This window comes from Petromyzon marinus, chromosome 36 (assembly GCF_048934315.1).
Source record: "Petromyzon marinus isolate PM22_M1 ecotype Great Lakes invasive population chromosome 36, UKy_Petmar_22M1.pri1.0, whole genome shotgun sequence".
Lineage (NCBI taxonomy): Eukaryota > Metazoa > Chordata > Hyperoartia > Petromyzontiformes > Petromyzontidae > Petromyzon > Petromyzon marinus.
In genome coordinates this window covers 10,536,652-10,557,335 of record NC_133702.1, presented here as the reverse complement: position 1 = coordinate 10,557,335, position 20,684 = coordinate 10,536,652, and the positions used below count along the sequence as shown (strand labels likewise).

General features: G+C 49.0%; 1 protein-coding gene across 4 annotated transcripts in view; it reads right to left on the bottom strand.

The window, feature by feature from the left end:
- Window positions 1–20,684, bottom strand: part of COL7A1 (collagen type VII alpha 1 chain) — a 131,036-nt gene that overhangs the window by 43,291 nt on the left and 67,061 nt on the right. For all 4 annotated transcript variants that reach the window (XM_076072111.1, XM_076072112.1, XM_076072113.1 and 1 more), the window contains exons 46-66: window positions 18,274–18,309; window positions 18,049–18,129; window positions 17,764–17,799; window positions 16,838–16,882; window positions 16,461–16,532; window positions 13,983–14,027; window positions 13,806–13,841; window positions 12,833–12,874; window positions 8,967–9,047; window positions 8,496–8,531; window positions 7,693–7,728; window positions 6,466–6,546; window positions 5,409–5,444; window positions 4,575–4,646; window positions 4,396–4,440; window positions 3,873–3,908; window positions 3,246–3,281; window positions 2,541–2,636; window positions 2,215–2,280; window positions 1,478–1,513; window positions 698–733 (exon numbers count right to left, since the gene is read on the bottom strand). In XM_076072111.1, coding sequence (XP_075928226.1) covers window positions 698–733; window positions 1,478–1,513; window positions 2,215–2,280; window positions 2,541–2,636; window positions 3,246–3,281; window positions 3,873–3,908; window positions 4,396–4,440; window positions 4,575–4,646; window positions 5,409–5,444; window positions 6,466–6,546; window positions 7,693–7,728; window positions 8,496–8,531; window positions 8,967–9,047; window positions 12,833–12,874; window positions 13,806–13,841; window positions 13,983–14,027; window positions 16,461–16,532; window positions 16,838–16,882; window positions 17,764–17,799; window positions 18,049–18,129; window positions 18,274–18,309 — 1,086 coding nt within the window. The remainder of the gene's footprint in view (window positions 1–697; window positions 734–1,477; window positions 1,514–2,214; window positions 2,281–2,540; window positions 2,637–3,245; window positions 3,282–3,872; window positions 3,909–4,395; window positions 4,441–4,574; window positions 4,647–5,408; window positions 5,445–6,465; window positions 6,547–7,692; window positions 7,729–8,495; window positions 8,532–8,966; window positions 9,048–12,832; window positions 12,875–13,805; window positions 13,842–13,982; window positions 14,028–16,460; window positions 16,533–16,837; window positions 16,883–17,763; window positions 17,800–18,048; window positions 18,130–18,273; window positions 18,310–20,684) is intronic.

The following is a 20,684-nucleotide window of genomic DNA, read 5'->3' as shown; positions in this document are numbered from 1 at the left end:
ATAAATAATCTACCCCAGGCGACTTACACTCCAGGGAATTCATTAACAGCGATTTACGTTTGTGCAATATTTTGTATTTCTCGTGTGACGACACAGTTGTTTTGAGTCTGATTTAGATTGGCTTCAATGCTGTGTTTAATCTTATTTGTTTCGCTTTTGTCAATTTGGTGACCCGGGTATCTCCTGCAAATGCGACCCATCCTGCTCTCTTGAGTACTCACCTGGTTAGATAAAATATATCTGAAAATCATAAAATAATACAGCTTGACCCATTTGTAGATACCCCATTGATTTCCAATGGCACTCATATTTCGCTCTCAACAGCTGATTGAATATTGCGAAAGTGATGTAGAAGCTTTGGAATGAAATATTATTCTCACTTTAATTTCTCTGCAAAATTTTAGTGGGGTATCAAGAAATGGATCACCCTATACTTACAACAGCAAAACAGTGGGAATCCCCAGGATGCTGTGCGTGGAAAGATGACATCACCGATCTCACGATGCATTCTGCCTACCGTCTTGTGATTATGCCCAACAGTTCAAAACAGCTGAGATTGTGTTTTTTTATTTAGGCATCGGAAGGATAACAAGGTAAAACATATTCCGGGTTCATCATTGTTAGGGCTTATCAGTTACATTATAGCCGTCGTTAAATACTGCCGCCTTAAGACTGTGCGGACAAAATACAGGCTCACCTTGTCTCCTTTCTGCCCAGTGTCCCCCTTGTCTCCCTGGAACACAAGGCAGCGTCCAACGTCAACCAAACCACGTTGGGCACAAACGGAATTAAACGCCAGCCAAAGATATTTGGTGTCCTCTGGCCAGCGACAGCGTGAGGCCCTAAGTGCTCAAGGGGCCTGGATTAATTAAACAAAAAAATGTTATGCATCAAATATCCTCTCAAATTCAAATAGTAGCTAATTAAGATAACAAAAACATCCAATTCCTCTCGTCTCCATCTTGTCTGTTATCTCTCCTCTTTAATCTCACTGCGTCTATATGTTTGCCTACATTTCTCTTATCTCACTACATCTATATCTCTTGTCACCTCGCGAGGATTAAAACAAGTTAAAGAATAGAACCAAAGAGTAAGTTAAAGGGAACCAGGAAAAAAGTGAATGTCTGCTTCAGAATCAGAAACTTTATTTATACTGGAGGAAATCCGATGAGCTATAAAGCTCTTTTTCACAGATTTCTAGTCGACCCCTAATGGTGCTTAGGACCCCTAATGTGCCAGCATCACCACCCCCACTGCCTCCAACCTCACAATCGCGACACTGCGGAACTGTGTCTGTTCGAGTTACCACGCCATCATCAACATCGTGGCTAAGCTGTGCTTAAAAAAATCGGCGTCGATCGAGTCTGAAGTCTCGTCCCTAAGCAAGCCCAGCGGTGTCCTGTCCGAGTGTCGCTGTGCGTCCGAGTGTAGGGGTGAGGACGGGTGAACGAGGTCAGCCTTTGAGTCCAACTCGTACCTGTGAACCCATTGGCCCCGGCACTCCGGGGATGCCCTGTGAGACACAATCACCCACACGTGATGACGCCGCTTCACAGGGGACACTGCCACGAGGTGTGTGCCAAGGTGACATCCACAGTAACATTATAACAAAAAAAAGAAGGGGCTTTACCTCCTCTGGCAATCATACGGACGTTAAGATGAGGACGATGCAAACGCCAAAGCACAAATAGCTCTGGTTAAGCAGCTTTACCAGCAGGATCCTTTTTGCCTTTAGGCATTCTCTGGTCTAGCACCGGATGAGACAACGTGATAAAGGAGACTGTCTCTAGGTGTAGGCCAATCAGTTTGAAGGACAATGTACACATTATAATTTGATCATTATCAAAGCATATTTGTTTGCATGTTTTGCCACAAGTATGTGTGGTTCATGCAGACTTGATGCCTTGTAATAGAAACATGTGTTTTATACTATGCGGCTGCTATACATTTCCACGCGATAAGCCACTTCGTTGAGCTGCGATTTGTGGCCAAGCCGCTTCTGAAACGAGCTACATAGCTCTGTGGGCCTTGCACGGTAAAATAAAATAGTTTAATATTTTTAATCTATTTGGTGTTTGGACATCTTAACACCTGTATTATTTCCAGAAAGGGCGAGATTCGTTTTATCATCTTAATACTGGCAAAAAAGGGCCTCGTAGATAAAAGTAAACATTATTTTGCAAGCAATGTTTAAGTAATCTATAAGGCACGCACTGGGACGCCTGCAGGTCCTTGAGGTCCTGGGACAGCCGTGCCACCCTCTCCCTTCACGGTGATCACCTGCCGAGCGAAACGCAACACTTAGGACGTCTATTCACAAACACTTTCTGACCGAAGCTGAAGGCAATAATGTATAGGTTAAATGTAATCTAATTATGTTTGTGAGTTGTATATATTTTTTAAAATATATCTTACATGAGACAGAGTTCATTTTTAATTGAAGCTGCATTACATCCCGAGATTAATTTGCAATTGAAGTGTATTTTTGCCCAACGCTGGATGTACTCCAACACACGCGAGTTGTCGTTGCTGTTTCTCACCTGGCCTGGGGGGCCAGGTAGGCCCGTCTGTCCTGGGGGGCCCATGGGCCCGGAGGGACCCGCGTCGCCACGATCGCCCCTTGCTCCGTCCCTCCCCTTCACCGACGAGAAAGGGGAGAGACGAACGTTCACGGTGGCGACGACGGCACCCAGACCGAGACGCGCCATGATCACCACCACTACTTTCAATGTCACCGTGGCTACTACTACTATCATTGTCACTATCACCACCACCACTACTACTCACGTCTCCACCACAATTCACCACCGCTCCAACCACCATCACCAATACCATCACCACCACTCCTGCCATAGTCATCAACACCATGATCACCACCACTGCGATCAAAACCATCTATACCACCACCATCGCCACCACGCCTACCGTAGTTGCTTTATGAAAGCCCTACTCCCTCACACAAATGTTAACTCGGATATTACTTCCATTTCAAACACCCATATCTTTGCACTAAAGTTTATATTTCTGCTCCCCCCCCCCAAATTGTTTGAACAACGGTGATGAATATTATGAGCATGATGGTGAGTTCATTAAGGCTCAGTTTAACTGCATCACGTCCATTCAGAGTCGTGTAGTACGTTGAAATAACAGCACGGATAAAACGACCGACACCATCATTAGCGGCACTTCCGTGCTCTCTCCAACCACAACGAAAAGTATAAACAAAAATGTAAAAAAAATCTTACGTCTTTGCCTGACAGCCCCGGTTCCCCTTTGTCGCCCTGCAACGGTAAAACAAGTCACGTTAGAAACAGAGGCACGGGCAGCAGTAGGTGGCTCCTGAAGGTGCAGCCTGTTTCACCGGCTCACTCACCTCCCACTGAACGGAGCACAACCGCCATCGATTACAATTGATGCATGTAAAGGTGCAGCCCTGTGATTACTTGTTCATGCCCGCGAGTTGATGAGCCTCCACCAGAGGCAGGTCAGGACACCTGACCTGCCTCTGGTCAGGTGTCTTGGAAGAGGTGCGAGTACCCCGCCGCACTTCACCCCACTGCGCGCGTCTTGGCAATGGACTTACCGTGGCGTACCCATTCATACTGCTGCATGGATAACTACGGGGGAGATTAAAGAAGCATTCCCATTGTTTTAACTGCCGAGACGGGAGATCAAATCGAATGAAGCCAAACACTCATGAATGCAAATGGCCAAACATTCTCAGTACCTTGATACATGAAGGACATGGTCAGTATGAGCGGTGTGTTATAAGCTATGAACTCTGAACTATTGACTGTAGGCAGGAGCACAATCCCCAAATCCCATTCAAGGGAATTCACAAGAAGCCACCCCCACGGGGCTCCAACTCTCACCTTTTTTCCATCCTCCCCTGGGTTGCCATCCTCTCCCTGGCCAATCGCGCACACACAGAGATAATGGGGCAAAGGGAACGTTGAAAATTAAACAGGGTGCAGTGGTCAGGTGGCTGAGAGGTATGAGAGCCAAGCCGCCACTGCCGGTTCTCAAGGGTAGTCAGTCGATAGTCTTAGACTATCAACAAATCCATTAGAGTTTGATTATATAATTAATTTGGTCTTAATTCCATATTTGTGGATTGAACAAAAAATCCACGCGACTCTCATGCAACGAACATTACTCTGTAGCACGGCAGGTGGGAAAGTGCCGCTGCGCTACTGTGTAAAACAGAGGTCACTTGAAGGGATCTCAGAGGTAGCTCTGTATTGTCCATTTCCGTTGGCCGTTATATCACACGAAAAAATGCCACCCTGCTCTGCAGGATATCCAAATGGCTTATTCGTGTCATGAAGTTCCACTGATACCGCGATCGGAATAGCATTGGGAAAAAGACGTAAAATATTAAAAGAAATCACTCACGTCCCGGCCGGGAATTCCTGCTTTTCCATCATCTCCTGCTTTGCCCTGGGGGAGGTGGAGGGAGGGGATATTCTCAGCTCTGGTGTCACATCTGTGCACTCTTCGGTGGGAATAGTTCGATGATGAAATGGGGTGCGGTGGGGGTGTGGCAGGGGGGACGGGAACATCGCGAGATTTACCGGGAGACCGAGGGGTCCTGGAGGTCCGGGGGCACCTGGGAGGCCGGCCTCCCCCCGCAGGCCTGGGAGGCCCTGGGTCGCGAAAGTGAAGATAAACACACACACACAGAGAGAAATACACACACACGTGAACACGGAGAAACACACACATACAGAGAAACATAAACATGCACATGTACACAGAGAAACAGAGATACATACAGAGAAACATAGACGCACACAGAGACACATGTGCAGACGGAGAAGCACGCACATACACAGAGAAACAGGCACACAGAGAAACACACACATACACACAGAGAAACACAAACACACAGAAACACACACACCCACAGAGAAACACACGCACACAGAGAAACACAAACGCACAGAGAAACACAGGCAAACAGAGAACACCCCCACACATAGAAACACAAACACACGGAAACACACACACCTACAGAGAAACACACCCACAGAGAGATACAAATTGCAGACAGAGAAACACCCCCACACAGAGAAACACAGGCAGACAGAGAAACACACAAATACACATAGAGAAACGCAAACACAGAAACACACACCCACAGAGAAACACACCCACAGAGAGACACACGTACGCACAGAGAAACACAGGCAGACAGAGAAACACACACAAACAAATGCATGCAGCTCCACAAACTGCTCCGACAGCTACAGGAGAATGCTCTGCAAGAGCTCCGAATGGACATGTGATCTCAGGACACGGTGCAGGTGTCACAATTGGAATAAAATAGGAAAAACGGCAAAAATAAACAGGAGGGGTGGCAGCGCCTGCCTCGTGAGGCCGTGGTGGCGCCGTGTGCCACTACTCACATCTCGTCCTGCGTCGCCCTGCTTCCCGGGGTCACCCTGCAAGACACATGACCCCATCACCTTCAACTTCTCATAGACCCCAAAACCTTTGACATCCCAACACACCATCTTCAACGTCTCATAGACCCCACAACATTTGACCTCCCAACGCACCATCTTCAACCTCTCATAGGCCCCACAACCTTTGACCTCCCAATGCACCATCTTCAACCTCTCATAGGCCCCACAACCTTTGACCTCCCAACACACCAACTTCAACCTCTCATAGGCCCCACAACCTTTGACCTCCCAACACACCATCTTCAACCTCTCATAGGCCCCACAACCTTTGACCTCCCAACGTACCATCTTCAACCTCTCGACAACCCCAAGACACAACAGTTCTGTAGTGTCCGGTTCTATCTATGTGAAAGTCATTGCCGGTCACTGCCCAGGGTTTGTACCCGTCAGCCAGCTCTCCAGTAGACTCAAGTTGGAGCCGTTCTGTTCAGCTCACACGAGAGCCTTTGTGCTGTAAGAATGGCATCAATGGCAATTGTACGTACTTCACCTCCCATTGGCCCGGAGTCTTTTATTTAACCTCCCGTTGCACAAGCTGTAATTTTGACTGGCTGCAAATGTTGACATGAAAATTAACATGCAACAATTAGAATGTTCGATATTAATATTTGGCGATCCAAGAGTGTTCAAATCACTAACATCCAGTGCGTGCAAAGTATAGACAAGTGGTTACATTTAAACATACATATCTTGAATTTACACTTGGATATATTTATTATTATTATTATTATGTCTGTGTCTAAACTCAGCAATCTGTCTCAATTAAGTTCAAATCTCTGTCTGCTTCTTTGCCTGTTTGTCTGTCTGTTTGTTGGCTTCCACCTCCCGCCGTATTCATAGCCCTGCACCTTGGCACCCCCCCACCCCAGCCCATGGGCCCCGGTGCAGCTGCACCGCCTGCACGCTCGCAAGCTACTACGACGCTGTGTTCGCCCGCCCGCCCGCCCGTACGTCCTTACATCGCGCGTCTCCAAGCGAGCGAGCCGGCACGACTCACCCTGGTCCCGGGAGGCCCAGGCAGCCCGTCCTTCCCATCGATTCCGTTCCTGCCGTCCACGCCAGACGCTCCTCTTTCTCCCTGTCACCAGAAGCGGCACGGGTCAAACACGGGGAACTCAACATCGCCAGGTCCGGTGCCACGCGTGTCCCCCCCCCCTCCCAACTCTCCAGGGCTCGCACTGCATTGTACGTCCCATCATGCTGTGTGGGATATTTAACATATTTATATATTACAATAATACCCCTACGAAGTAGTAAGAAAAAGGTTGCACATAGAGAAGACCTGATGCAGGCAGTGATGAGAAGGAAACTGGCACCAATTGGACACATACGGAGGATGGTTAACAACAGGAAAATTTAAATTGCGTTAAAAAAAATTCAGGAACCCGAAAGAGACGAAGGCCTCACGGAGAGTGGCTTGACGACGGCATGAAGAGATTGGTGCCTGAAAAATGTGGCACTGCTTGGGCACACCGGCACAAGACAGAGAAATGTGGAAAATAACGAATGTGCAGTGGACACCTTCGGTGTATCTGCCCATGAACCGCGATGATGATGACAGGCCTCGTTGTCACTGTTGTTGTTGTTGTTGGTGCGAGTTTTATTTTGATACACAACGTGGCCAAATTGGAGAAACCACGTCGCTCCACGAGACAAGAAGAAAGACAACTTCGTCAACCACTTGAGTATCGACAGGCAACCTCCCGCCCTTCCTCAAATACCAAGCTACCGGTTGCAACCAATGTGGGAGGAAAACCCGTTCACGCAACGGACGGCATGGCCGCAGCCGCGCACATGACACACGAGACCGTCGGCGGCGTGATCTTCGGACACGAAGATCGACGGCGATCACGTCACAACAATTCAGGCCTTCCACAAAGACCGGGAGACTGCTGATTGGCGCTCGTTATCCTGGTGCGAGTGCACCTATGAAGGCCGGCACGGCACACGAGGGGGTGAGTGGCCAGCACCACGCCCGGCCGCCTTTGTCTCCCCCGTGGCAATGTTTACACATGACACCAGGTACTCAGTTGAGGCCGAGTCGACCTAGAGGAGGCCCAGGAACGATTTAGATAATCGTCATTGGTGTTGGGCCGTGAGCGGCAATCGAGCTCGGGTCGCCGGGTTCGTAGCGCAGCGCGCCAACTGTAGCACTAGTACTCCCCATGCACAACACAGACGCACACACGTGGACACGCATGCACATGCAAGCACATGCATGTACCTTTTCCCCAGAGGGTCCTCGCTCTCCCGAGTCACCCTGGTGGACGAGCGCCAACAAGGCGAGCAGCGCACCGTTAGGAGGAACACGCGAGGAGCGAACAACACAACACACGCCACCGAAAGTTCAACATGCAACCACTCCCCCCTGCCTTCACCCCCCCGCTCAAATCATCACAATTTGGGTCAAGATCATATATTTTTTCGAATGTGGTGACCGTAGCGCCGCCAGTGGCTGCAGAGGTCACGTGAATCCATTACATACATCAAATAATAATCAATCCTGGCACGGGAGCGCAGTGAAGTGTGTAAAATCACCGAGTCAGTGCAACATGGCCTGCAAGAGATTGGTTTCTAGGCTATGACATCAGTATGCGTGACGTTACATGTCATATGGCACATGATGTCATCTCGTTGCGCGGCGTGGAGAGTTCAAGTTAACATTGTCAAGTAAATATTTACAGGGACAAATGCACGCTATGAATTGTTCAAGGGTCCATGCATGTGCATGATTTTTCTACCTTGTTATTGTATCATGCACCCACAGATGGATGGCACATTGAAATCAATTCGCTTATGTCTTACACTTAATACAAGTTTTCGTTTGTCAGAACACCCCTCAGTTGATGTGAATTTATAGTCTGTGTCTGCGTGCGTGTGTATGTGCGTGCGTGCGGCTCTGGATGAGTGTGTGCGTGCGTTTTGGTGTGTGTGCGTATGTGAGTGTGCACATGGCCTGGCACAAGCGTCGTGTTGACGTGGCGAATGGCAGTTGTTGTTGTGCGCGTTTGTGCAACAGAACCTTACCCTTGTTCCTGGAGGCCCAGGAGGTCCTTCAGGGCCCTGGTGAAGAGAGAAAGAAGAAATGCAGATGCTAAAGAGAGCTTATTCAACTTATCTCCGCCTAAACTTCTCCAATGTCCTTTCAGGTTGTACCGGTGTGCTGTTCGGTCTGAAGTCTGACATTTCGCTTCGCATTTTCGGGGCATCTTGAGCAACTGGAGCGGAGGCGTAGGGACGTCGTGCCGAACAACACGCTACAACCCCAACACACGTCAGTGCAGCCACACAGCAGCACGACCGCAAAACCCTAGGCGATGTCATGCCACGGTGAAAGTGGCCGCACTGTGGCACTTCTAAAATGGGCCCTCGTCTTGGTTTCTCGTGTTCGGCTTTTCAACTCGCAGTGTTGCGTCGGCGTCGGTTAAGGGGAGAAGAGGAGGGGGGGTGGGGGGGGGAGGGCGGCGGGGGAGGCGGGAGGGGGGCGGGGGGGGTTACCCGGTCCCCCACGGGCCCCACTGATCCCCGGTCCCCCTTGGCTCCATTAATGCCGTCCTCGCCGGGATCCCCGAGGTCTCCCTGTATGCACGGACGCACAGACACACGGTCACATGGACACACGTCGGGAAACGTTATAAAAGGACATGGCATCACCGCGTCACCATATCGCCTACAAGCGTCTCGACTCCTTCAGTGCGTGCGACTGTAATAATTCGACATCTTTTAACGAACGCGCTATCGTGTTGAAACATTCTCCAGCAACACGCCGACGGTTCTGCAGTGGAAAAACAAGCAGGCGCGTGCCGTGCGGGGCTGGCTCGGCGTGGCCCCGACACGGCTCCAGATGTACAGTGGAAAAAGCGTAAGGGGTCAAAGCACTGAGCCGGCACTGCCAAGATTTCGGGTTCAAATCCGGATTTCAGCTGCTTGTGATTAATCTCGGCTCTCAAGCGCAGTGAATCTATTGTCTCAACCCGGTCACGAATGACTCTACAAAACAAACCCTATGTTTTTCTGTTCTTCAGCTCTGAAAAGTTAAACATTTTGGTTTGATCAACGTGCGATGAACATGAACATGTTGGAGCAGCTTCAAGAAGTAGGTCTGTGATGACGCCATCATCCGGCGCCATTGTCCGACCACAATGGAAATTTCCAAACGGAAAATGTGGATTCCTTTTTGTCTCACGACACAATGGGCAAATTACATAATTGGAATAAAACTGGGATAAAAAAATACATAACATGAACATTATAATTCGTATGTAGCGGGGTGGCATTGGCCCTGGTGCTAGGAATTAAATTAAACGAAGTGCGTCTTGTCACGAACCAGAGAAAACAAAGGCGATGACAACATCATTCTAAACACATGGCCTGCTCACTCGACAATGGAAATAATAATGATTATTTCCAAGTCCGATCTATAATGCGCACGCAAGTCACGCAGCGAATCACTTAAATAAGTCAGTGGCGTGATTAGCCAGTGTTAAATTTCGATTTAAAGCTTTCGTGACTGCAGGGATTAATCTTCTTGGTTCTTTCGGTAAAGTCACGTAAATAATAAAATAATAAAATCTAACATAATAAAATAAAATTCTCACGACGTTTCGGCCACAACACAAGTAGCCTTCCTCAGGTGAAGAAACAGAGCTGTCGGAAAGACAGCGCTCCAATGAACACTGCTAAGCTTGGCAGCGAATTTTAAGCTGGGTGGGAGGAGCAGAGCGCCTTGACAAAGGAGTTTACATATCAACAGAAGAATTTAGCATTGAAGTAGCTATGTTAATGTGAGAGATTAACAGGATGTTAAAGTCACAAATTAGCATGTAACTGGGAGATTAGCATGATGTTAATGTGAGGAATTAGCATGTAACTGGTCACGGAAGTGGCTATGTTAAAGTCAGAGTTTACATATCAACAGAGGCATTTAGTATATTGACGCTAAAGAACTGCAACTACCAAACTATCATACAATAAACTGATGTGAAAGAACTAAATATAAACTACATCAATATTATCAATGTACACAATATATTATCCAATAAGCTGAGCTATTAACATTAAGCAACTGGGTATACACTACACTATATAATCACTATCATATAGTGAATCGATAAAAAACTAAAATGTAAACTACATCAATATCATTAATATACTCAATATACTCTCCAGTAAGCTGAGTATACATATCAACAGAGGCATTTAGTATATTGACGCTAAAGAACTGCAACTACCCTACTACCATACAATAAACCGACGTGAAAAAAACAAATATAAACTACATCAATATAATCAATATACTCAATATACTCTCCAATAAGCTGAGCCACTAACAATAAGTCATCATACATTACACTTCTATGTCGCAAAAATTATTATAATATGCCTCCAACTAATTTTTGTATTATTTTATAAACTGCCATAGACAGACCCCAACATTGAATTATACACTGCGTTACTATACACTACCCTGTACCTTAGACTATAATAATATTAGCCAGTATTACTCTGTCAACTCAGAGCTCACACCGATGAAGTGAAAGAGGGGTGGATGTGAAATCTGTGAGGGCATGATGAGGTGAGAGGGGTGGATGTGAAGTCTGTGAGGGCATGATGAGGTGATTGCGAGGTCTGTGAGGGTCGATGAGGTGAGAGGGATTGATGCGAGATCTGTGAGGGTGATGAGGTGAGAGGGATTGATGCGAGCTCTGTGAGGGTGATGAGGTGAGAGGGATTGATGCGAGGTCTGTGAGGGTGATGAGGTGAGAGGGATTGATGCGAGGTGTGAGGATGATGAGGTGAGAGCGGTTGATGCGAGGTCTGTGAGGGTGATGAGGTGAGAGGGATTGATGCGAGGTCTGTGAGGGTGATGAGGTGAGAGGGATTGATGCGAGGTCTGTGAGGGTGATGAGGTGAGAGGGATTGATGCGAGGTCTGTGAGGGTGATGAGGTGAGAGGGATTGATGCGAGGTGTGAGGATGATGAGGTGAGAGCGGTTGATGCGAGGTCTGTGAGGGTGATGAGGTGAGAGGGATTGATGCGAGGTCTGTGAGGGTGATGAGGTGAGAGGGATTGATGCGAGGTCTGTGAGGGTGATGAGGTGAGAGGGATTGATGCGAGGTCTGTGAGGGTGATGAGGTGAGAGGGGTGAATGTGAAGTCTGTGAGGGTGATGAGGTGAAAGGGATTGATGCGAGGTGTGAGGGTGATGAGGTGAGCGGGATTGATGCGAGATCTGTGAGGGTGATGAGGTGAGAGGGATTGATGCGAGGTGTGAGGGTGATGAGGTGAGAGGGATTGATGCGAGGTGTGAGGGTGATGAGGTGAGAGCGGTTGATGCGAGGTCTGTGAGGGTGATGAGGTGAGAGGGATTGATGCGAGGTCTGTGAGGGTGATGAGGTGAGAGGGATTGATGCGAGGTCTGTGAGGGTGATGAGGTGAGAGGGATTGATGCGAGGTCTGTGAGGGTGATGAGGTGAGAGGGGTGAATGTGAAGTCTGTGAGGGTGATGAGGTGAAAGGGATTGATGCGAGGTGTGAGGGTGATGAGGTGAGCGGGATTGATGCGAGATCTGTGAGGGTGATGAGGTGAGAGGGATTGATGCGAGGTGTGAGGGTGATGAGGTGAGAGGGATTGATGCGAGGTCTGTGAGGGTGATGAGGTGAGAGCGGTTGATGCGAGGTGTGAGGGTGATGAGGTGAGAGAGATTGATGCGAGGTCTGTGAGGGTGATGAGGTGAGAGGGATTGATGCGAGGTGTGAGGGTAATGAGGTGAGAGGGATTGATGCGAGGTCTGTGAGGGTGATGAGGTGAGAGGGATTGATGCGAGGTCTGTGAGGGTGATGAGGTGAGGGGTGAATGTGAAGTCTGTGAGGGTGATGAGGTGAGAGGGATTGATGCGAGGTGTGAGGGCACGATGAGGTGAGAGGGATTGATGCGAGGTGTGAGGGTGATGAGGTGAGAGGGATTGATGTGAGGTGTGAGGGTGATGAGGTGAGAGGGATTGATGCGAGGTCTGTGAGGATGATGAGGTGAGAGGGATTGATGCGAGGTGTGAGGGTGATGAGGTGAGAGGGATTGATGCGAGGTCTGTGAGGGTGATGAGGTGAGAGGGATTGATGCGAGGTGTGAGGGTACAATGAGGTGAGAGGGGTGAATGTGAAGTCTGTGAGGGTGATGAGGTGAGAGGCATTGATGCGAGGTGTGAGGGTGATGAGGTGAGAGGCATTCATGCGAGGTCTGTGAGGGTCGATGAGGTGAGAGGAATTGATGCGAGGTCTGTGAGGGCACGATGAGGTGAGAGGGGTGAATGTGAAGTCTGTGAGGGTGATGAGGTGAGAGGCCCACAAGGGCAGCGCTCTCTCCCACCTTCTCGCCCTTTTCTCCAGCGACTGTTTTCTCGATTTCCACCTGCGGCACAAAGGTTCACAAGTTGACGGTAATTTCGGTTGACAAGGACACAAGTTAAAAAGTGTGCGAGTTCACAGGTTTCAAGATCACAAGTTCAAATGTTAATAGTTTTAAGGATTCACGAGTTGATAAAGGTTCAGGGCTCATGAAATTGATTAAACTGCAACATCACTCGTGAAATGAGTCGGCACTGTGGAGATGTGGGCAGCGAGTGTCGGCTTCAACCAATCCCGATTCCAAACGGGTTCCCCTCAAGTGTCACCAACGACCGTCCAAATAAAACACCAACGCATAAACAAAAACGTTTTGTTTAAATTGGCTAATCTCCAGCACCGAAGATTACAACGATCAGTTTGATTATATGTGTGTATGTTGAACTTCTTTCGCATCGTACGTAGCCAACCGTGCTAATTGGAGATTGATATGTGAAGAACATTTCTTGGTACGGGGCATTATGGGAAAAATCCAGTACCCCCGATTGTGGAGCAGAGGTCACCGTGAAGAGTGTCTCAGAATAAAAAAAGTCAAAAACATCTTGTGTTTGAAAGAAACAATATATAACAGCCAACGTTTTGGGCAACGGCCCTGCTTCATGACACGTTAAAAACTACTTTGAAGAAGTGCCATTGCCTAGAACTTCACCTATTATATAAATTATCTATCGAGGCCACAGTGTTATTGGCAAATGTGTTGAGTTTTTTTTAAATTTCTTCATTGTCCTTTTGCACCGCTCCCAACGCAGCAGCAGCATCATCATCATCAAATACTGTCTCGGTAGTAGTTCTGCGATACCTCCTTCCATGGGCAATCCTCTACCACTGGGCGATGCTCTGCTCTGCGAGAGTTCCAAGTGGACGCCGTCTCATGGCGTGGCCACCGACAGTACGATTGGAAATTAAAGGCAACAACAGAAACTAGATTTCAAACTTACAATTTTCCCTGGTGGGCCTGGAATTCCTGCGTCTCCCTGGGAAAAAAAAAACCACACACGTTTATTACCATGAATGAAACTTATGAGGCAGTTGACAATTAGCATACATTTACTATGGGGCAAGAGTTAATTAAATCTGTAGTGAGGATTCAGCATGTGGGAGTGCGACAGTGTTACCATCTCTCCTTTGGCACCCTTTGTCCCCGCCTGGCCATCAGCCCCCTGCACACGACCAAAACAAAGATCCCCCGTGTCGCCTTAACAGACTGTAGGGGCAAGTGCTGTTAGCGAGCACCTATGAAGGCCAGAACGGCACACGAGGGGGTGGGTGGCCAGCACCATGCCCGACCGCCTTTGTCTCCCCAGTGGCGATGTTTACACACCGCACCAGGTACTCATTGGAGGCTGAGTCGATCTACGGGAGCTCCAGGACCGGTTCAGATAATCGTCACTGGTGTTGGCCGTGAGCGAGAATCGAACCCAGGTCGCCGGAATCGTAGCGCAGCGCGCTAGCCGCGACACTACCGCTCCTCTACACACGCGCGCACACACACACACATGCACGGAAAGGAAAACACACAAAGGTCCCAGCTTAGCCTCACGGATCACGGGAGTTAAGTGTCGTTCGAGAACACCTGTTGAGGTCGGCACAAGACATGTAGCCAGCCACCATACATACGTGGCCATCCTTATATCCCCGGTACTATTTTTCACACAATGCACTCGGTACCCAATTTTAGACTAAGTTGATATAGAGCAAGGCCCGAAGCAATGCTCTGATTGTAGATAAGGGCACACGTGCAACTGATCAGCGTGTCGAGGGACCTAACCCATGGCAGTGGCGTTATCATGCAGTGGGCAAAAAGGCTACAAAGAGAGACAAAATATAACAGCCTGTTGGAGCACGTGGATCTTGTGTGAACTCAGAGGAGGCCAGGGTGATGGCGCCACTTTGTTTGAGCTATCACTCGTGATAGCCGGGTCACTTCTGAAAAATAAGTTAATACCTCAGTGGGCTTTGCCTGGTAGGATATGGGATGGTTTCGTGTTGTATTTGTTTGTGTTTGAGTGATTTGTTTACCTTTCTTGGACTTGCACGACTATCGTGTGTTTTTGTACTGTTTGTTGTCGTAACGTTCTTACCCGCCCCTACTGGACAGCTGGGGAAAAGAGCTTTATAGCCAATCGGATTCCTCCAGTATAAAAAAAATTCAGATTCTGATGAAGTATTGGGCAATGACTGCTGCTGTGCGTGATCCCTGTCAAGTGATTCGCGGTGTCTTTTTCGAACTTGGCAAGTCTGCACCATGACGCCGGCGCACAACGGGCCTAACTCTCGCGAATGACGTCACGGGCATCTTGAATGTGCACTGCGGTAACGGACGGCAGGCGCTGCTAGCGAACACTGAAGGCTGCTAGAGGCCACGCTGGGGTGTTGTGGCCAGGACCACGCACAGGCCACCCTTGTCGCCCCACAAGCTGATGTTTACAAACAGTGGCCGGGTATTGGGTGGGCATTTTAAGGCCGAGCCAATCTATAGGGTGTGGGGGTTGAATAGTTTCCACTATCAATCGGCAATTATGTTAAGGAGTCAAACTCAAGTTCGCCGGGTTCATAGAGCCATGCGCCAATCACTGCACCACTAACAGACTTTTGGGATTAATGCTGTGAGCGACCACCTATGAAGGCCGGCACGGCACACGAGGGGGTGGGTGGCCAGCACCACGCATAGCCGCCTTTTTTCCCGGGTGGTGATGTGTACACATCACGCCAGGTGCTCATTTAAGGCTAAGTCGACCTAGGGGAGGCCCAGGACCGATTCAGATACTTGTCATTCGTGTTGGTGACCATTAGCGGGAACCGAACTCAGTTCGCCTGGTTCGTAGCACAGCGCACTAACCGCTACACTCCTGTCCCCCACACAACACAGACAAATACAACGATCCCCAGTATAGCCTCAACAGACGGTTGGTGCAAGTGCTGTTAGCGAGCACTTACATACATACGCATCTCCGCACGCAGTGCTTATACTTGCGTGTGCACGCACACATGCTATGGAAAAGTAGACAATCATCGTAGAGCAGCAGGGTGTTTATCCAGCCGGGGACGAAACAAAGGTAGAGAGGAGATCAAGGAAAGGGCATCCTGTCGGCAGCGACACTGGATGTGAAAAGGCCACCAGGGATTGGAGATCAAAGGGCAGCGTACGCGACGTCATAGGGGTTGTGTGAACGTGCGAGCGCACGAGTGCGGAGGTTGTCAAGCAAGCGTGCGAGCTTACAGGCGTACAAATGAGTGTGCGAGCGTGCGCACTTACAAGTCAGCCTACGAACATACAAATGAACGCACGCGCATTAGAAGCAAGTTTGCAAGCATGTAAGTGTACAAGGGAGTGTGACTGTGAGTGTACAAAATGCACAAGCGAGCGAGTGTGTGAACATGCAAGTGAGTGTGCGAGTGTACAAGTGAGTGTGTGACTTTGAAAGTGTACAAGTGAGCGTTGCGATTGTGCGAATGTGCGATTGTACGGGTGAGCGCGTGACTGTGCATGTGACTGTGCGAGTGACTGTGCGAGTGTACAAGTGAGCGATTGACTGTGCGTGAATGAACGCAGGGGATGTGGGCAGACGAGGGAGATCCGAGCGAGTGCTTACGTCGCGCCCAAGCAAGCCCAGCTCCCCCTTGTCCCCTTTCGCTCCGGGGGCACCGTTGAGCCCTGCCGGACCCTTCATAGACAAACACAACGTTGTGTAAACGATGACATAAGCCAGCGGTGGGAAAAAATATAAATAAATATGCCTCCTTCCAAATATTCGTCTCTCCAAGCATATATATATTTTTTTATATAAAATCTCATTGGCCACGCAGCCTTCTCCACTGGTTTGATACCAGCAGACTTCTGGACCGTTTTTGACATTCATTGTCTCATCAGCTGGCTTCAACCAACGCCGCCGGTGAGCTGCCAGGCCTTTCTAGGCAAGGACCCAATGAACGGCAAAGGGGCAGGGCCGCGGAGTAGGAGGTGCCTTACCCGGAGCCCTCTGGGTCCAGAGTCTCCGTCAGGACCAGCATCTCCCTGTCGTACACACACAGACACGCGCCCACACACACGTAGAAAAACAAAGATTCTCCCATATTGCCTGAACAGACTGTTAGGCCAAGTGCTGTTAGCGAGCACCTTTGAAAGGCTGGCGTGGCACATGAGGGGGTGGGTGGCCAACACCATGCCCGGCAACCTTTGTCTCCCCAGACAAAGGTTGGTACTCATTTGAGGCCAACAATAGCTGACCGTGAGCAGGAATCGAACTCGGGGCGCCGGTTTCGTAGTGTGTTGCACCGACCATTACACTTCCACTCCCCATTTATTCATGCAAAAAAGAAAACACAGACTGTTGGGGGCAAGTGCTGTTAGCGAGCACACATAAATGCACATACACAGAGCAGTTCACCCACACACGCGAGCACGCCTCGTGCTCATCGGCCTCATCTCCCCTTCACCCTATCAAGACACAAGATCACATTAACATAAACAACCAGAATCCAGAATCTTTTTGAACCCACGCATGGACAGGCAAACGCAGATGCACGCGGGGAGCACGCAGGGAGCACGCGGCGGTCCATTAGATCCTCCGTTTCACCGACCGCAACAGACCCCGCCAGGCACAACAGCATTAACCCAGACCCTAACTCCCACAGACACACAGGCCGGCCACAGAGAGAGTGGGAGGGAAGGAGAACAGGTGGGAGGGGCCAATAATCAGGGCTTATTTTCTCACTGAATGTTTTCCCGGTGCGCTGCTAGACTCAAGTTGGTGGCACGGGAATTGTTGTAGCCGCAGCCGCAGCGAGAGGAATGCTGGATGTGGTGCGCCATGCATATAAATATTTTATGAGTTTGCCGGTGCCAGGCAAAGCGGGGTGAAATGAATCCCTGGCGCTAACCAACGCGACGCTCACCTTCGCTCCGGGAGTACCCACGTCTCCTTTTTCACCCTGCAGGGGACGGGGAAGAAACAAATACACAGATAATGTAACGCCCACAGACACCCACAGGTCCCGAAGCCAGATGCTGCTTGATGAGGGGTTAACACTCAAAGCTCCACACAGATAGATTCAAGAATCCATTGCGACACTGCCATCTGGTCACCTTGCAGGCGAAAGCCTATGGCACCTGATATATCCGAGACTGTCTCCCATCCACCGGGTGCACTCGGGGGTGGAAAATTGACACTGAGCACTCACGTCTTTCCCTCGGAGCCCGGCAGGGCCCGGAGTCCCTGGGCGGCCTGGCTCTCCGGCATCGCCCTTGGCTCCTGGCTCACCCTGCGCGCACACACACACACACACAGATCCCCCAAATGGGCTACACAGGCTGTTGGGGCAAGCGCTATGGGTGAGCGCATATTAAGGCTGCCACGGCTCGACGGTTTTGATTTTATTTGTGAAAGTATCTGCCGCTGTTCTTACCTTGTCACCTGGCCGGCCCAGCGGTCCGTTGGGGCCCTGAGCAAACGAGAGCAACGGGAGAGGGCAGCTCAAGCAGGGCAAACGGCGGAATTGAGAGATGTCATCGGAGAGGCGTTCCTCCCTCGTGCTACGTTTCCACCACCACCATCGAGAAGGCGGTTTGGTGGCCCAAGAACGGCGCAGGGCCGGTTGGGCACGGCACTGATCCTCACATGGCTCCGTCTCCCGCACCCTCTCTGTACTCCTTCCACAGTCGGAGGAGTTTGATTAAAAACTAAAAATTTTCTCCTACCCCCCCCCCCCCCACTCTCGCACTCCATTTGTTGGTAAAACTGTTCTGTATTATCTTACAAAGTTGGAAAGCTTGATAAAAAAAAACATTTTTAGGAAATAAATCGTTATTTTATGTATGCATTTTTTGCAATGATTCGATGACAAAAAAAGTGTTTTAAAATAAATAATTTTAACAACTCTTCATGCTGGCTTGGCTTAGGTTCCACTATCCCCAAGCAAAACATGTTTTGCCGTTATGAATCGTGATGTTTAAATTTATATTTATTTTATTTTTCAAAACAGAACCTTGAACTTGGTTGAGAGATCCCACTGAGCTTATGTAATCACGAGTTCCTCGGGGGACCAGTGGAGGGTCCCATTGCATCCCTTGAACCAGGGCCCATGCCAACCACCCCTACGCTACTGTGTGCAAGTATACATACATACGCGCGTGCGTGTACATACACACACACGAGCTTTTGGAGCAGTCATGCAATGTCGTCGGCACTCTGCTCTACATCTGGAGATTCACTTGCCATTCGATATTTTCCTAAAGGCCGCTAGGTTGGCTTGGAGTAGGGATTACTGGCGTAAGCCACTACCATGAGAGTGCAGTACAACATACTTATATCCAGAGTAATCCTATATCAGTGTACCGTGTATTTTTATAATCCACTGAGCAGGTCAATACAAGTTAGAATGGTGAACTCATCATTATTACCAACACAATTCCCGGAACCTTGTGGACTCTTCTGGCAGAAATTACGCCTTGGCAAATCGGTGGCCTTTGGTACCAACATCAGTGGCCCTACCCACAATTCCGTGCCGCTTTCATAACAGCTCCAACACCCCTGTGGTTGTCCGACACCTCACCACCACCAACACCACCACCTCACAAATCGGCGAGTCTAGTTTTTGAGACAACGGGCCTGGAGAGTCCAAACGCGGTGTTATCATGGGAAGAAGATTTCACAGCAGCGTAAGGGAGAGCTACAGTAAGGGAAAAACGTATTTGATCCCCTGCTGATTTTGTACATTTGCCCACTAACAAAGAAATGATCAGTCTAAAATTGGAATGGTAGGTTTATTTGAACAATGAGAGACATAACAACAAAAAAATACGGAAAAACGCATGTCAAAAATGTTATAAATTGATTTGCATTTTAATGAGGGAAATAAGTATTTGACCCTCTCTCAATCAGAAAGATTTCTGGCTCTCAGGTGTCTTTTATACAGGTAACGAGCTGAGTTTAGGAGCACACTCTTAAAGGGAGTGCTTCTAATCTCAGCTTGTTACCTGTATAAAAGACACCTGTCCACAGAAGCAATCAATCAATCAGATTCCAAACTCTCCACCATGGCCAAGAACAAAGAGCTCTCCAAGGATATCAGGGACAAGATTGTAGACCTACACAAGGTTGGAATGGGCTACAAGACCATTGCCAAGCAGCTGGTGAGAAGGTGACAACAGTTGGTGCGATTATTCGCAAATGGAAGAAACACAAAAGAACAGTCAATCTCCCTCGGCCTGGGGCTCCATGCAAGATCTCACCTCGTGGAGTTGCAATGATCGTGAGAACGGTGAGGAATCAGCCCAGAACTACACGGGAGGATCTTGTCAATGATCTCAAGGCAGCTGTGACCATAGTCACCAGGAAAACAATTGGTTACACACTACACCATGAAGGATTGAAATCCTGCAGCGCCCGCAAGGTCCCCCTGCTCAAGAAAGCACCTATACATGCCCGTCTGAAGTTTGTCAATGAACATCTGAATGATTCAGAGGACAACTGGGTGAAATTGTTGTGTTCAGATGAGACCAAAATGGAGCTCTTTGGCATCAACTCAACTCGCCGTGTTTGGAGGAGGAGGAATGCTGCCTATGACCCCAAGAACACCATCCCCACCGTCAAACATGGAGGTGGAAACATTATGCTTTGGGGGTGTTTTTCTGCTAAGGGGACAGGACAACTTCACCGCATCAAAGGGACGATGGACGGGGCCATGTACCGTCAAATCTTGGGTGAGAACCTCCTTCCCTCAGCCAGGGCATTGAAAATGGATCGTGGATGGGTATTCCAGCATGACAATGACCCAAAACATGGCCAAGGCAACAAAGGAGTGGCTCAAGAAGAAGT